Raw genomic sequence first — 18,597 nt, 5'->3', positions numbered from 1 at the left:
TGTCTGTTTTCACTGTTACTAGTGGGATCCCTTTGGACAGCAGTGAAATTGATAAGAATCAAGTCAGATTCACTCAGCGGTTGTCTGAAGTAGTTGTGAACAATAGTGGAGGCAGGCACTGGAGTTATTGACTAGGGGAATGGAACCTAAAGGTGAGACTGATGGGAGGGGTTGTAAACCCCTCTTTGGTAGCAGCCAGAAAGCTGAAGGAAGGATAAAGTAGCAAAGACACTCCACTCAGATCTTCCTGAAGCCTGGAGAAAGGTTAAAGTAGCAGAGACCCACCCAGTCTCATAGTAGCCAGTGAGATGTGGGGAATAGAGAGACTGTTCAGTCTCCTTTCCAGCATCCAGTGTGGGATAGATGATGGCTTTAAATGTATCATATGTACTAGCTAAAAGCTGGTGTGGAAAATGGAGTCCCCAAGCAGCACCCTGGTAGAAATTCCAGCACCATCCCATTTTCTAATAGCTTGGTGGGGGTACAAGGTGGGGATTGACTTCTTGCTTGGACATTGACCCTTGCCAGTAATGTCCACTATCTTTCATAAGTCTGGGGCTATTAGGTTTAGTCCTCTGGCTATTAAATGCCTAGTAACATTTTCAAGCCCAGTGTGTATGTGTGTATAAAATTTCAGAGGAAAAATGACAAACTATAGGGAGAAGGTAAAGGTAAGATAAGGGATGCGGGGGGAAGGATTTTGACACTGAGAACAACTCAGGGAAAGACATAAGAAAAGAACAGAAAATGGAAGAGAAAGTAAGTGTAACAAAATAATAGTAAACAGGGCTTATTGATTAGTATTCAGTGATTATTATTCACTGTTTGTCAAACTGTATTGGATAACTTTTTTATATTTCACCAACCCTAAGAATGAGATACTTTTAAAAAACATTCATTTGATAGAAAATTGATTATTATGGTTACAGCATATAACTGTTCTTTAAATTGCAGTGGAAATGGTGGAACAATTATATTTCACCTGGCTAATATGTTTAAATCATCTAGGTAAGAGGGGTCAGCTAAATTTTCAAACCCTGCCTCTTGTGTGGGTTAAATGCCGATGTATACCTTAGCTTCTGTTCTAAGGAACTAGTTTTTTGAATAGTATAGTTTTCTTAAATTGTCTTTTTAAATTTGTGTCTTTTAGGTATGCCCTAGTAGATTTTGGTTTGGCACAAGGAACCCCCGATACGAAAATAGAACTACTCAGAGTTGTCCAGTCTGAAAGCCAGCAGGAAAGTTGCTCACAAAATAAGCCTCACTTAACTTTGGGAAACAGGGTTTCTGTCAATGTTACAGCATCTAGACAGACAGCTCAACAGTCAGCCTCAAAAACATCTGATAAATGGCGCTGCTAGCTTTCACAAATGCAGATTAAACAAGGAAAAGGAGGAAAGGTTCTGAATCTTTCACTAATATTGCCGCATGAGTTTATTTCATGTATTACTTCATCCAACAGAGGGAGATGTAATACTAAAACAATTTGTCAGGCTCCAATTCCAAATCTTACTGTGTGCGCATTTATGCAACATGTTAGAAATGTTTTGTAAGAGTTAAACTGTTTGTAAAAATGGAACTAGTTTCTGAATAACTATGTAGGCTTTGAACATTACTTCACATTCAGTGTTTACTATAGCTAACAAAAATAGTGGATTCTTATGTAATGCTGCATGCTGTGTAAAATGCAGTAATGTTTAGTGAGCCCCTGAATCTCCTTATACAAAAAGGAGTTAACATTTTAGCAATACATACCATGGCTTCCCTCCCCACAGAAAGTTTCATCTCGAGTTTAGTTACACATCAAAGTACAACTACTTTACGTCTAAATTTCAGGGTGTCTTGGCATATTTCTGGAGGGATGTGTTTTGTAAGCATGTTTATGGTTTTGTCTAGACTATGTTGTCTTCATCCACAGTAAGCTGGTGCCTGGAAATGACTTGCAGGCAGCTGTTTTTGCCTTATGTCACATCATACTTTTAGATTACAGCTGACAGTGTTACAGATAAAATTCTTATTGTCCTTTTTTTGTTGTTGTAGGAGGGGTCTGTGCACCATTCTGTCCAACGCTCTGTCTTTGGGGAGAGAAATTTTAATATCCATAGCTCCACATACCAGGAGAGCCCCACAATAAAAGTAAGCACTACTGCTCACCAGGAACACAATCAATTATACACTTAAATAGTTGTGGAACTTAACTGTGTTTCAGTACTAGATATCCCTAACTACTATTTGTGACTTGTTGTGGCACTAACAATTATTGAACAGAATTGGCATTTTAGCAAAGTCTTACATTTACTAAAGACTTAAGTGATTTTTTTCAAGCTATTGGCGTGACAGTAGTTACTGTTATGGTCTAGCTGTTGCCCCACCTTATTTTGTTTATATAGTAATTAATCTTTTTCTATCTGTGTATCTATGTAGTTTAGAAATTACTCCAAAAACTTGCTTTTGTGTTCTGCAGTTGATAAGGCTACAGAGAAAACAGACTAAGTTTGTAATTAAACATTTTTACTATACTGTTTATAACCAGGGCATGATGTCTAATGAAAAACTAGACATTAGCAAGAAAAACCCTAACTATGAACAAAGGCAGAGGGTTTGGCCAACAGTGATATTTTAACTAGGCAGTTTTGGCTTTGAAATAATGTAGCCAGATACTAGCATCTAACTCACTTCTTAGTGTTTTTCCATTCCCATTTTTGCATAGAGTCTGTCTTTTAATTAAAAAAAACAAACAAGACACAACCCTAGCCAATAACTAAATAACATACTGGTAAACATTACTGTAATTTCAAAGTACTTATGAATATATTGTGGATATTAATTAGTAGTAGTCACTGAAAAAGTCTAGTTTCCCAGGAAAATCACCACTAACTTTACGAATCTTAAATACCTTGCTACTCTTATTAGCCTTTGCGTTATCAGTAAATAGGACTGGTGGTCTCCTCTTTTAAAACTGGTAACATGTTTTTGTTAATGCTTTCAACACTAATGGAAGGGGAAGCGGAATAATGAAGCAAAATGGAAATAGCGTTTAAATGTTTGAAATATTTAGAACATATAACATCTATATTACAGCTCATAAAGCAATCAAAGGTGATGGATGTCGCATCTAGAAAATTAGCAACAAAGAAGAAGATTATTTCTACAAAAGCAGTGAACAATGGTATAGCCAGGAAAGCTGCCAACAGTTGCCCAGCTATCTTGACCTGTGACTGTTATGCAACAGATAGAGTTTGCAGTGTTTGCCTTTCAAGGTAATTTGCTTTTGATTATTCTGTAAAATCAACTTCTGTGCTGTCAAGCAAGGTTAGAAACTTAGATTTACTGGACAATTGATTTAGTAAGTGAAAGATAGCATTAGACCTATGCAAGTTACACGTATTAGAACACAATGTGTATTCTAACCTGACAAAGGTCATGGATTTCATATGGTACTCACTTCCAGTGCTGACTTTCTCATTGCAGATAAATGCAATTATTTGTAGTTAAAACAGTTTGACATTGAAAGAGTTTTCTCCATTGGATGTTAGTGTATAAAGACTGTTTCTTTAAGGTGTGGGGGACTTTTAAATTTCAGTAAGATAATAGCTTAACAATTCTCTGCATTAAAATTCTGAAATGGGTTTGTGACAGGCCTTATTTACACCTACATGGGTTTTTACACACACACACACACACACACACACACACACACACACACACACACACACACACACACACACACACACACACACACACACACACACACACACACCACTCTCCTACAGCAGTCAAACTGTTTCTCCATTGGGAAGGGTAAGGAAAGTGTAGGTCCACTATTGCAGGAAAGGAAAGCTAATAACAGATGCCATCAAGAAGGCTGAAGTGTTCAATGCCTATTTTGTTTCAGTCTTTGCTAAAAAGGGTTAACAGAGGACCCAAGGAATTAGAGAGCACTCTTCCTAACTTGGATACCTGGAAAGATACTGGAACAAATGATTAAATCAATTTATAAGCACCTAGAGGATAACAGGGTTATAAGGAATAGCCAAGATGGATTTATCAAGAACAAATCATGTCAAACCAACCTAATTTCTTTCTCTGAGTGGGTTACTGGCCTAGTGGATTGGAACAGGGGAGGGGAACAATAAATGTGATACCTTGATTTTTAGTAAGGCTTTTGATCCCACATGACATTCTCACAAGCAAGCTAGGGAAATGTGGTCTAGATGAAATAACTTGCAAAACTGGTTATCAGAATAGTTATCGATAGCTTAGCATCATACTAGGAGGGTGTATCTAGTGGGATCAGTCCTGGGTCTGATACTAGTCAATATTTCCATTGATGACTTGGATAGTGGAGTGGAAAGTCCACTTATAAAATTTGTGGATGACACCAAGCTTGAAGGTATTGCAAGCACTTGGGAGGACAGGATTAGATGCAAAACAACCTTGATAAATTGGAGAATTAGTCTGAAATCAACAAGATGACATTCAGTAGAAGCAAGTGCAAAGTACTTCACTTAGGATGGAAAAATCAAATGCACAACTACAAAATAGGGAATAATTGGCTAGGTGGTGCTTCTGCTTAAAAGGATCTGGGGGTTATAGTAGATCAAAAATTGAATGAGCCAACAATGTGATAGCCTTTTTTTCAAAATGGTAATATTCTGGGATGTATTAAGAAGAGTGTTTGTTTGTGAGACATGGGACGTACTTGTCCACTCTACTTTACTTTATACCTCAGCTGGAGAACTGTGTCCAATTCTGGGTGCCACATTTTAAGAAACATGTGGATGAATTGGAGAGAGTCCAGAGGAGAGGAACAAAAATGATAAGATTTAGAAAATCTGACCTATGAGGAAAGGCTAAAAAGTTTTGAGGAAAAAACTGAGTTGGGGATCTGATAAGTCCTCAGATATGGTAATATCTGTAAGGCCTGTGACAAGTTGTTCTTCACGTCCATCAGTGCAGGACAAGAAGGAAGTAATGGGCTTAATCTGAAGCAAGGGAGGTTTAGGTTAGATATTCGAAAACCCTTTCTAACTCTTCAGGGTAGTAAAGCTCTGGAATAGGCTTCCAAGGGAGGTTGTGTAATCCCCATAATTGGAGGTTTTTAAGAACAGGTTGGACAAACACCTGTCAGGAATAGTCTGAGTTTACTTGGTCCTGCCTCAGTACTTGATGACTTCTTAAGGGCCCTTCCAGCTCTACAGCTTTATAATTCTATGATTAAACCAGCAAAACAGTTATTTTGGCAGTATAGCTTAAACTAGTTTCCCAAACAGAATAAGCTAAACCAGGAAGAGGATTTTTTTCTTGCAATAACTGCATCTGCACTAAGACTTTACTGGAATAGCTATGCCTGTTAGCTCTGTGACTTTTCACATCCCTAACAGACATAGCTATGCCAGCAAAATTTAAGTGTAGGCCAAACCACATTGTTTGACTCTGCCATGGACATTTATTTAAAAATGAACAGAAATGCTGTTCAAAAAACCCCCAAAACCTGAAAATGTAGAATTATTTTACTTTATTAATTTATGAAAACTTTACATCTTAAAACCCTATATTTGACAAATGTAGGTACTACTTAACTAAGCAATCAAGACTTGAATTCAGGGTTCCATATTTCTCTTGCAAGAGTCAGTCATGTCTTCCATTTATTGTAGATATTTCTAGGCACCTACAAGAACACTGAGTAGCCTTTAAGTGCTGTGCAAGGGAAATATAGAACCATGAACTCAGGTCTTGGCAAGTAAATAAGAGGAAACATATTTGTTAAACAAATGTAACTTGTATCTGGAAACTTACACTGTGTGAACTGTTTAAAAAATAGCAATACCACATCTGAAATTGTCACTTTTTCATTTGAAATTTCAACAAGTTCTAGTATTTATAAGGCATTTTGGTGGCCCTTTAACATACTGTTTTCTGCACATTTGGTTGTTCATCGCTAAAAGGAAAACTGTAAATTTGTCTTGTAGCCTAAGACCGGGAGGGAAGTTAGGTTTTACCATTTTGTTTCTCTAGACCTGTGTAAGTAAATTGTAAGGACATTTATCATGCACACGCCTTAATAATCAGACTGGCCAAACAATTTGGCATTTTAGTTCAAATCCATCCCATATGTGGAGTTAACTTCCATTCATATGAGCCATTCCTCCATCAGGGATGTGGGTTATTCCAACAATTCTTTGCATTAATGAGAAAGTTCTGTTTACTGGGTGTGGTTTCCAAAATACTATGTGTTCCCTTACTTCCTGGTCTGATGTGACTGTATTTTGACAATCATTTAATCTTGTTAGTCAAACGTGCCATTTTTACTGAGCATGAGGGGTTTGAAGTTACTAATTCAGAAAACAAACCTGACCCCTGCAAGCCAGACAGGTAGGGCTACATGGGGGACACTCAAAGTTTTTAAGATGAATTAACTAAATGTTTATATGTGCTTTAACTTCACACACCTGTGCGGATGCTCTCATTCAAAAGTAAAGTGGCCTTAAGCCATGTGCTTAAACTAAAAGTGTGAAGTTAATTCAGCTTAACTTTTCTGAGTCTCCGCATGTAAGCCAGCCCTTAATAGAAATCATGCTGCAGCTGAATGGAACTGAAAACATAACCATGATTGAAGCATGCAACTTATTTGTGTACTGTTCTCTCACCCTAAATAGTGTGTATTCAACACATTTAATATTGCCTGTTTCAGATGTTAATACGTGAACATACCACAATGTTGACATGTCTCATGGAAGCATATGTTAGAAATGGTTTTAAAAGTCTTCTGTTGTAACTAGAAACATTATGAATTCTGTTTCCTATTACACACTAAATGCGCTTTTCTTTTTTTATTACAAGACGTCAGCAAGTTGCTCCTAGGGCAGGTACACCAGGATTCAGAGCACCAGAGGTGTTAACTAAGTGCCCTACTCAGACTACAGGTAGTATGCATCAGACTGAATTTAGTGACTCTTCTACACTTGGGTTTTCCTCATTTGTGCATATTACTTTCTCTGATTCTAAGAACTCCTTTTCTGTTTACATATGGAATTCATTTTATTGTCCTTTCTAACATTATTCAAGCATTTCCTGGTTGTTTTTTTTGTTTTTTTAAATTAGTGTTCATTACTCAGAATGAAGAACAAGTTAAGAATGTTTTTAAAATGTTAAACTTGAATACATCTTTCATTCATTCAAGGTAAAGAGCCATATGCAGCAGTTCAGTAGAGTTTGTCTTTTTAAAAAGACAGAACTTTCAGCTTTTGTCCAACATTTTGGCTTTGTGTCAATTTAAATGTTCTGAAGTGCCCTTCTCTCCTCCCCCTCCCCCACCCTGTTTATACTTTAGATGCTTTTAAAGAGAGATTCTGTCAAACAATGTGCTTTCAGAGCAAGTATAATTAACACAGTATGTCTGCAAACATTCTCAAAAGACCACAGGAAAAGCTGATATAGACTATTTGATCTGTGCAGGCATCCAGAAATCCACGGATGTGAGATGAACAGCCTTAATAAAATTAATATCTTGAGTAATCAAGATTGCTTCTGAACAGGTTCCTCCGATCCCCAAAACTCTTACTCCTAGATAGAAAAGTCAGGGTTCAGACTGCATAAAGCTTTCCTTTTTTCTTATTGAGATGTGCACTTGTATTAGGTTGCCAGTTAAAACACACACCCCTTTTTGAGTTCAAAAAAAATCTAAAGATAAAGACTTCTATAGCCTAGTAGTTCAAAGTGAAAAAGTTGGTTAGTCTGTCAGCAACATAGCTGATGTAAATACTGTGGAAAGGAGTGCATTTATGTGAAAAGTGAGACTAATAAAAGGCAGTAGTCAGTGGAGTAGTTGAAAGTTATGATACATGAGAAATATGAAGAAATGCAAACACTCAAATCATGGATTAAATCATTGAGAGCAATGAATTTTAAGGTTAAAGCATGAGGTTGGGAGATATGCATCCTAATCCTAGTTCTCCCAGACTTATTTTGTGGCTTAAGTCACTTCAGGCAGGATCCACAAAGATATTATGTGTTACATGCTCAATGTTGCAACACCTAACCCCTACGTGCCCTGCTACCTAGTGGAATCCTCAGCTCCATGTTAGGCACCCAAGCTGCAGAGAGTTAGGCAACGTCAGAAGCCAGCAAACTGAGTGAGGAGCCACCTAAGATAACCCAGAGTAAAAAGCAGAGGTCAGGGGTGGGTCTTAGACCCGATCTTCAGTGGTATTTAGGTACCTAACTCCCATTGATCTGGGCCTTAAGTGCCTGACTGACAGGCCCAGAGGTAGGCACCTCCCTCCACCTGGTATCCTCAACCATGAACCTTCTCCTAGAGTTAAGTGCCTGAGCCAGATGAGCTACTTAGGTATCCAGTGCCCTAGCAGCTGAAACCCAGGCCTTTCATGTTCTCTCCACCCCCACCCCCACCCCCAAAAAAAGAAGACATTCTGGAATACCCAATGGCCTGGAGGTTAAGACACTCATTTGGGTTTTGGGTTCAAGTTCCTGCTTCAAGTCAGGCAGTGCAGGGACTTGAACCAACATCCCACGTGAGTGACCTAAGCAGACAGACACACATGCCAATCTAACCTATTGGAACGGTTCCACTTTGTATTAAATAATCATTGGGACAGGGATTTGACCCCAGATCTCCCACATCCAATGTGAATGCCCTAACTATTTTTGGTTATAGTCAGTATTGCTCTCTGAATATTTATTTATACAAAGAGCAACAGTTTCAACAGGAGAGATTCCCACACCTATATACCCAGTTGTCTGGTGGTTAGGACACTCACCTGAGATGTGGGAGAGCTGGGTTCAAGTCAGGTCCCTCACATCCCAGGTTAGTATTCTAAGCAAACAGACATACATGTGCCAATCTGCAGGAGAATGCCTAATTTGAGAATGCTGTTTCATGGCTTGGTTTGAGCTAGGGCTTGGATTAGTTTAATTTAGTGGTGGCATCAGCACTTAACTCTGCAAATTCTGACTTGTGGAAATTTAGTCATCTACAGGATTAGGCAACAGCTGAGTGGCAGTTTTGAGAATGTCAGAGGCACCTAAATCATGGACATAGATGCCTAAAGAGGCAGTTAGGCACTTAAATACCTCTGTAGATCTAACCTGTAATGTCTGACTCTGCTTCCTCATCCATAAAGTGAGGCTAATATTTAACTACCCCCACAAGGGTCTGATGCTAACTTCATCAATTATTATAATTTTGAGATCCTCTGTTAGATCCTGCAGAAGTGCAAATACCACTTTGCAACTGTGTGCCCATAATTCCATCTGTTTAGCTATTTCTTCATTAAAGAATATAACTACTAGTTTGACAATTTCAGGTAACTTAGCACTTATTCAGGCTCTGAGTCTTTGTTTGTAAGTGAAATAATTAAATTCAGATCTGTATAATTCATTCTACAAAAAACTTTTGGAAAAAAATTTGAATTACCTTGGCCTTTTAAAAAAAAAAAAAAAAAAGACAAAAGCTGTTATTTTTCTCTCGAAAGCACACAGAACTGTTCAACCCCTCTTTTCCTTTCCCCACCATCCCTCAAAAAATGATGGCAGACAAATATTCTCGTGTATCAGAGGGGTAGCCGTGCTAGTTACAGATATTCTCATAACTCTAATGCTGAAAGTTTCCATCATGTTTGGGCAACTTTCCCAACACATTATTTGTACTCTTCATAAAACTTTGAAAACAATTAACAACTCCTAAGTGCTACATTTCTTAAGGTGGTTACTTTATCAGGTGATTTCAGGTTAGAGGTAAAGTCTTCAGTATGATAAATCCATTTGGAATTGCCAAATAATCATCCACTGTTACAGGAAAATTAATTACTTCAGATATTTAATTATTTGGAATTAGTGCTGGCTGTATATTTTAACCTTCCTTTTCTCTAGGCAAATTTTTAGATAATCTCTAGAGCATGTATTATTACTAAAACACTTTAAGTTAATGGTTATTGGCAAGCATTGTAATCCACCAGCCTAATATTTTTTCCCCTACCTAAAAAGCTTAGTACTGGCGAGAGCTATATCTGCATACTGTGACTGTGTGCTTAAAACTAGCATTAGATAAGGCCTTGATCCTGCAAATACTGAAGTAAATTCTAACTATACTTAGAGTGGTTCCATAAAAGTCATAAGACTATTCATATGGGTCAAGCTATGCATGTGCTTACAGGATTGGGGACTAAGGGCTTGTCTTCACTACCATTAGGGTTAGTCAACCTAAGTTACGCTACTTCAGGGGTTCTCAAACTGGGGGTCGTGAGGTTATTACATGGGGGGGAGGGCGGTCACGAGCTGTCAGCCTCCACCTCAAACCCTGTTTTTGCCTCCAGCATTTATAATGGTATTAAATATATTTAAGTGTTTTTAATTTATAAGGGGGGGGTGTCACACTCAGAGGCTTCCTATGTGAAAGGGGTCACGAGTACAAAAGTTTGAGAACCACTGAGCTATGTGAATAACATAGTTGGAATCGATGTAGCTTAGGTCAATTTACCCCAGAGTCTCCACTGTGCTGTGTTGACAGGAGACGCTCTCCAGTCAGCTTTCCTTACTCTTCCCAGAGGTGGATCAGAGTTGACCAGAGAGCACTCTGCCGTCGATTTAGTGGGTCTTCACTAGACCCGCTAAATTGACCACTGCTGCATTGATTGCAGCAGTAGTGAAGACCAGTCCTAAAACTGTACTTAACTTCAACTTTAACCATGTAGTTTACATTTCAACAAAATGAATAAGTAATTCATCACATTATTTCTTTTGAAACTTTGCTGGTCATCAGGGTTTTTTTAGACTCTAGGTGATAAAGTTGTGGGTTCTTTTTTTACTAAAAGCTTGCTTTCAATTGCAGCAATTGATATGTGGTCTGCAGGAATCATATTCCTTTCTTTGCTCAGTGGACGGTATCCATTTTACAAAGCAAGTGATGATTTAACTGCTTTGGCACAAATCATGACTATTCGTGGATCCAGAGAAACTATTCAGGCGGCTAAAACGTTTGGTATGCAAGTTTTTAATTACAGAAAAATACTTCGGTTTAATGTTTATAATTTGCATTTATATAGTGCTGTTCATCCTAAAGAATTCTCAAACTCCTTACCAACCATATATTGCCCTTCACTGAAATGCAGCAATTTTGGGAATGGCATATAGCAACTATGTAATGACTCCTATAGGAATTTGGTTAGAACAGAAAGTGCCGTGGAGTTTTAAATCCATGTGGCTGAAAATATGGATATAGTAACTATTACCTTGTTTAAAAGAAAAAGCCATTAGAAATATTTGGGATTAAAAATATTCCAGTGGAAACAGGGTTTTTTATACAAGTAAACATTTCCCTCCCTCCCATTGTTTATAACTCAAGCATTGCAGCATTTAATATCTGAAAGTGAAACTGATGAATTAATTTTCATTCTCCAAACTGGGAGATGCAAATTATGGAAAACAGCATAAAGAAAGAAAGGTAAATTGGGTTTTTCATGTTTCTTTATTTCTAGTAATTGAAGGTAGTGGTTGTAAAACAGACACACAAATTGGTTAAAATATCTTAAAGTTGGTGTGTCTGGCCAGAAGTGGTTTAAATTTTAGTTTTAACTATTTGATGTGCATTGGGATCAAACAAACAAAAGCTTTTCAAAGTCACACAATGGGTCAGTTTCTGAGCTGTTACTTTCAGGAAGTGCATCTCTGGATGTTGTGGAATATTGCTACTGGTGGCTTTGCCATCTGTCCTGCCTCAGTTTAAGTAAGAGCACTTCTGCCTCACCTCCTACAACTGCAGAATACTTCTCTGGTGTTTTCTATGGGGCCAGAAACTGTGGAGCCTGCTGTAAAATGGCAATACAAAAACCTCATGACTACCAAGTCTATATAAGGAAAGTATTAAACATAGGAAAAATGCAAAAGCTAACAAAAGGAAAGTAAAATGTTTAATGTTCCTAGTTTCTCTCAAGTTATATGAATAGGCAGTTATTTGCCACTTCACAAATAACTTATCCAAAAACAAGTATGAGAGATCTTTATAGTTCTTTTCTTCAAATGTAGTTAGTGTAGTACAGAGGTCGGCAACCTTTCAGAAGTGGTGTGCCGAGTCTTCATTTATTCACTAATTTAAGGTTTTGCATGCCAGTAATACATTAACGTTTTTAGAAGGTCTCTTTCTATAAGTCTATAATATATAATTAAACTGTTGTATGTAAAGTAAATTTTGTAAAATGTTTAAGAAGCTTTATTTAAAATTAAATTAAAATGCAGAGCACCCCGGACCGGTGGCCAGGACCCGGGCAGTGTGAGTGCCACTGAAAATCAGTGCCATAGGTTGCCTACCCCTGGTGTAGTATGTTATCCAAATACAGAGTACGCAGTATGTTATGGAAACGCTGCCAGTGATTCCATGACTGAGCTGGGTTTTGTAATTAAAGCAGGGATTTACCCACTTTATGTATGAGGAATACTGCATATCTTCCCCAAATTACAACACATTCTTGAATACAGAATAAATTGAGAATTTTCAACTAATTGGCTTAATTACTTTGTTACAACTAAGAAGTCTCTTTCCCCAAAAAATGATCTTAATACTGGAATAACAGATACTTCAAACTACCCTTATAGTTAAAACTCAATGAAATCTTCTGTATAAGCTACATTTCATGACTTTTTGTAGGATTAATGGTAACTTCCCCCCCATTTTACTTCTTAAGATAGGGATAAGAATACAGTAACTCCTCACTTAGTCATCCCAGTTAACGTTTCATTGTTACATTGCTGATCAATTAGAGAACATGCTCATTTGGGGATTTAATTGGGGATTGGTCCTGCTTTGAGCAGGGGGTTGGACTAGATGATCTTCTGAGGTCCCTTCCAACCCTAATAATCTATCTATGCTCGTTTAAAGTTCTGCAGTGTTCCCTTATAACTTCTTTTGGCAGGCACCTGCTTTGTCCACTGCATGCAGGAAGAGCAGCCTGGTGGGAGCAGTTGGTGGGGGCTTGGAACTAGGATGGACTGGCAGCCCTGCTATCAGCTCCATGTTTCCCCTAAGTTCCCTGTGCGGCAGCTGCCCAGCAGGCTATCAATTGCCAGCAGTTCAGCTGTCCCTCCCCACATTGCCATGTGCTGCTCTTGCACTCTGCCTTGGAGCTGCTACCTGGAGCCTCCTGCTTGCTGTGGTGGTGGGGAGGGAAGAAGGGGGCTAATGTCACGGTGTTCCCCTGCTCCTGCACCCCGCTTACCCCATTTCCATAGAGCAGGGTGGTGATATGACAGGGCTCAGGACAGAGGGAGCTTGTTGGCAGGATCTACTGTCTCAACTTGATGATCTATTTAAAAAGACAATGCGCATCTCTCTCACATGTCTGTCTGTCTCTGCCCTGCTTTCTCCCCTCCCTCTGTTTGTGCTGCCTTGTAGAGCGTAAGGCTATATTAACAACATGTGAACCCTTGAGGGTTCAGCTGATTGCTAGTTCATCATTTAGCAGTAAGGCATTCCCTGGGAAATATCCCACCCTCTGACTTCACCACCTCAACCAAGCTTCACCATAGTCATTGCTGTGTACAGTATTAAATTTTTTGTTTAAAACTGTGTGTGTGAGAGAGAGAGACTTTTGTCTGGTGGGGAAAAAAATGTCCCTGGAACCTAACGGACCCTATTTACATTAATTAAGTGAATCCAATTTCCCCATAACATCATTTTACTTAAAGTTGCATTTTTCAGGAACATAACTACAAGGTTAAGTGAGGAGTTACTCTAACTTATTAGAGTATTTCATGTAGAAGTACCCTCTTTCAAAATGGCTACCAGCTTTCATTGTTCTCAGTGGGGCCATGTCCGCAGAATGCTGGACTCAGCTTGCTGGAAACCATGGGAGATTGATCATATCTTTTTTAAAAGAGAATTTTTGAAAGAAGGCACCTAAACGAAGGACAGCTATGGCCTTTGAGAGGTCTCAAAAAACCCTGAAATTTATTTGCAATTGTAGGTGTGTACTAAAACAATGCTTACTAAACACCGTATTTTCCTCATAGGCAAATCAATACTGTGTACTAAAGAGGTCCCAGCACAGGATTTAAGAACACTCTGTGAAAGACTGAGAGGAACAAATAGCAGCTGTACTAAAACAAGTGATGTGCACACCAACTCTTTTTATGAACCTGCTTTGGCAATTGACACAGACAAAAAGGTAGAGTTTGCTCCCCAACCACCAAGGGAAAAAATCCAGGGTCTGAAGAACTGTCATGAAGGTAACAATGGCTTGGAAATTAAGATAACAGAAAAGGCAACTGATTTGAAAGGATGGGACAGAGTTCCTGATGAGGCTTATGATCTACTTGATAAGCTACTGGATCTAAACCCGGCTACAAGAATAACTGCAAAAGAGGCTTTGCTGCATCATTTTTTTAAAGATATCAGACAGTGAGAAGACACCTGATTCCATTATTTCCTTGATCTGTGCTTCACATGAAAATATCGTACAGTATTAGTTGAATTTCAGATGTTCACTTTGAGTTTATCTTCATGGCATGTAGTGATCTGCTTTTCTTGTACTGTGTGGAAGAGGTTTCTGAAAAATTACCAGAAATGTTTCTGGTGGAGGAAGGTTGGCATCATGGATTGGAAGTAGAATATGGAGCATTTCACCTTTTTTAAAAATCACAATTTCAAGTCCATTTCTTGTTACTAGCGATAGAAACATCTTCTGATGGCTGTTCAGTGGCCTATGTGAAGTGAATTTATGGTTGTAGTCCAACTGTGGAAGACAAGTGTTCACATTACCAAAACCCTTCCTTGCTGACAGATACCAAATACTGAATAAGCAAGACAAGTGACATACTTCCTTCCGCCCCACCCTCAGGTTATTGCTGAAGCTCATTGCTGAGGTGTGGGAAAAGTAGCTGTCTGTGCTGTACCTGTTCTATGAGGAAAAGAAGGACTTAGTCTAAGGCTGTCAAGTCAACTTAGTGCTTGTGAAATTTATTATTTGTTTTAAATCTTCTAGTAAAACTTAAAATCTTTCCTATAAAATATAATACACAAATGTATTAAGTGTGGTTATAATATGAGGAAATGTGTGTGACTTTTGGTTAACATACAACGTTTAGTATTCTGTCCACATGCATACAGCTCTTTCTCCTTGTGATCCACTTACCGTATTTTTTCGTGTATAAGACGCCCCCATGTATAAGATGACCCCCACTTTTCGAACCCAAAATTCAGAAATCAATATTTTAAACATAAAACAGAACACATTTTTATTTAGTAATTAGGCAACATTTACATACCAGTACTATGATGATATGCATCACACTTCGCTTTGAGCAAATCACTTTATTCAGCCTCTATTGCATCAGCTTTCTTCTTCATCACTTTTAGTTTTGAACATATCAGTTTCTTCAACTTCTATTGCATCACTGCTGTCTACTGAGTCACTGTCTCTCTCTCTAGAGAGAGAGAGATATCATGATCATCCTCAGTTCCGTCCATGGCATTGCTGAGTCCACATTTCTTGAAGGACTTCACAATCACCTTTTGTTTGACGCCATACCATGAGTTTAGAACCCACTTGCTAACCTAGGGCGGCATGGCTGCTTTTTTGTTTGTTTGTTTTGCTGCTCTGGCGGCCCTGTAGGGGATGGAGGAGGGGAGCGCCCTGCAGCAAACTCTGCAGGGCAGGCCGCGTCCTTCCCTCCCTGCCAACTGGAGCAGCGCGGAGCCCTCCCGCAGGCGTCGTGGCGATGGGGCCGCGGGGTGAGCGCCCCACTGAAGCGCTGGCCACCCCCCTCCTGTCTCTCTCCCTCCCCTTCCACCACACTAGACCAGGCGCGCACTCTGCAGCACAGGGAATCCCCTGGCTCCTGCCGCCCTGAAGGGGTTTGTTTTGTTTTTTCCTGCTTTGCCAGCCGTGCCATATCCCCACCCCCCCACTTTGCCGCTACGGCCGCGCTATGGTTTTGCTTTGTTTTGTTCTCCCCCCTCCCGGCTTTGCTGTGCTGCAGGGTTGTTTTTTTTTTCCCCACCTGCTTTGCCGCTTCAGCCGTGCTGGGTTTTTTTTGTCCTCCCCCCCCACCCCCTCGCTTTACTGCTCTGGCTGTGCTGCAGGTTTTTTTTCCCTGCTTTGCCATTTTTTGTTTCCCTCACCCTGCTTTGCCGCTCTGGCTGCACCGTGTTTTTTTTTTTTGTTGTTTTTCCCCCCCTCCCGCTTTGCATTTCCAGCCGCCGTTTTTTTGTTCCCCGACCCTGCTTTGCCGCTCTGGCCACGCTGTGTGTTTTTGTTCTGTTTTTTTCCTGCTTTGCCGCTCCGGCGTGCGCCCCCCACACACTTTTTTTTTTTTTGCTTGGGGCCCCAAAAAGCCAGAGCCGGCCCTGGATTGGAGGAAGCCTGTTAGCTTGTCTCTGCAATCGGCAGTTTCGCTCGTGATTGGAGGTTAGTGATTGGAAGAAGCCTGTTTGCAGAGACAAGGTATGGGCGGTTTCGCAACCGCGCGGTTCTCTCCTCGGCTTACTTCCGTGTATAAGACGACCCTCAATTTTTAGTCTAACGATTTTAGGAAAAAGTATGGTCTTATACACAGAAAAATACGGTACTTTCCAGCTCGTTGTACATTTTGTATTGGACAGCCTAGCTACATTGCCACTGGCCACAAATGGTCTATCCAAGTCATCCCTAGAGAATACTTTATTTATTAAAAAAAACCCACAAAAAACCCCCTGCTAATCTAGGGGTCAGGTATTGTTTTGACTGCGTAACCTCCGTAAAGGCAAGTGTTCCAAGAAGTATACCTTCCCCCTCCGCCCCCACTTGGGCAGTGGAGATTAGCACAATTGCTCTACTGTGCACAACTTGTACTTTCTCAACTAACGTAACATGGGTAACTGTCAATGCACACCACACTGAGTAGCTCATGTGGCATGTATGCATATCAGTATAACTGTTTTGGAAACTTATATTTTCACAAACTGTCCATTAAATGAAAGTTTTGCTTTTATAACTTGGGGAAGATTGTTTAGTGGTAATAGTTTAAAACTGCCAAAAGATTGGTAAGGAAGGGACATCCTGAGGGATGTCTCTGTGCAGAAAATTATATATTAAAATGCAGATTTTTTTTCATTTGTTTTCCTGCATAAATCCCTCAGTGATGGAAAACAGTTCAACAGGCTTCACTATATAGGGCTGCTATATTCAGGGGGTTGTTAGTGTTTAATCTTGAGCAAGTTTTTCAACAGAGTTAAAAGGAGCTATTACGTTGCCTGTAATATGCTCCAGCCTGAAATTTGCCCTAAACCATCTCAGCCTAAAAGCAAGTCTTTAATTATTTCAAATTTGCTAAACCACAATTTTACTGATTTCTGTGTAAATGTTACCTTGTTTTAAAGTTGGATTAATTTTAGATATTAAAATTGTTTAATTTGATGTAACCTAGGCAGTAGATTTTATAAATCTTATCTCCTTTCTCAATGTTACTCTGTATTCATGAACAGTAGTGGAAATCAAGGTGGAGGCAAAAATGAATCAATGTTGCATTTGTGGAATGATTAAACACGGAAGCCAAGTTCAGAGGAGTGAATCACCAAAGCCATTTATTAGTTTAGTTATGCAAGTGCACACCTATCAAACTCACAAGGAGATAAATGGGGAAATATTTATGGTATGCTTCTCTTACTTTCCATTGATCCTTGAGGATCCAGGCTTGGGTAAGGTGATCAAAGGCTGGGCTGAAAGTGGACAGTTTTGTGGGAGAAGACTGAAGAACAAGTTATGTGCAATTCCGATATACTAGCAGATTGAGCTGTTAGACCCATTGTTGACAACGCTTGAGGCTGTCATCTGGCACTGAGAAGGGTTTAGCCTGTTACAGGGAGAAGGAGAGAATAAAATTTTCCAGAACTTTTAAGAAATAAGTCTTGAGCATGCTTTGTGGAATTGTACTGAAAAGTTATGCCCCATTTATGGTAAAAGAAACTTGATAGGGTAGGGGGGACCCCACTGTTGACAACCATTATTAAATGGGGTTTCCAGCTCCCACTGCCTCAAAGGCAGATTAAGGACCTGATTTCTTATTGATCCAAGCCATGTTTATAGGCTAGCTCTAGTAGTAGCAGCAGCATTGTTGTAACCTTTTGGGGCCTCAGTCATGGAGCAAGGCTGCATTGCTATTCACTGTACAAACACCTAACAAAGAGATGCCCCTTGCCACCAATGGAAAAATCATAGTGAGGAAATATTCTCTGCACACATCCAGGCCTATGGAAAGGTTTTGTGCAGAAGAGGAAAGGTTTCATACCTCCACCTGACACGTGTCTACAGCTTATCTTCTCTGTGGCTACAATGTTATGTAAGTTGAGCGAGAACTATTTCCCAAAGTGATGCAAATTTAGCACTCTGCATTGCATTCTGGCTATATCACAGTTGTGGATACACAGGGTTTCTCTCATGAACACATTATAAATTAAGGGTCTGACTCTGCAAAAACTTATAACCAAGCATAGTTCTGACTATCATGAGTTGGCTCACTGAAGTTACAGTAATACCAGGCATAATACTTACTAAGTGCTGGCAGGATTGGGGCCTAAGCAACAACTGTCCCCTGAATTGTGAAGAAATG

General features: G+C 39.5%; 1 protein-coding gene across 4 annotated transcripts in view; it reads left to right on the top strand.

Moving 5' to 3' along the window:
• Positions 1–15,036, top strand: part of CDC7 (cell division cycle 7) — a 34,114-nt gene extending 19,078 nt beyond the window's left edge. For all 4 annotated transcript variants that reach the window (XM_039486099.1, XM_039486095.1, XM_039486096.1 and 1 more), the window contains exons 7-12: positions 1,151–1,238; positions 2,041–2,136; positions 3,082–3,260; positions 6,844–6,926; positions 10,850–10,999; positions 14,023–15,036. In XM_039486099.1, coding sequence (XP_039342033.1) covers positions 1,151–1,238; positions 2,041–2,136; positions 3,082–3,260; positions 6,844–6,926; positions 10,850–10,999; positions 14,023–14,414 — 988 coding nt within the window. In that variant the 3' untranslated portion in view covers positions 14,415–15,036. The remainder of the gene's footprint in view (positions 1–1,150; positions 1,239–2,040; positions 2,137–3,081; positions 3,261–6,843; positions 6,927–10,849; positions 11,000–14,022) is intronic.
• Positions 15,037–18,597: the final 3,561 nt, after the last annotated feature.

Source organism: Mauremys reevesii, linkage group 8, assembly GCF_016161935.1.
Source record: "Mauremys reevesii isolate NIE-2019 linkage group 8, ASM1616193v1, whole genome shotgun sequence".
NCBI classification, from domain to species: Eukaryota; Metazoa; Chordata; order Testudines; family Geoemydidae; genus Mauremys; species Mauremys reevesii.
The sequence above is the reverse complement of the archived record's forward strand: the minus strand, read 5'-3'. Positions and strand labels throughout refer to the sequence as shown.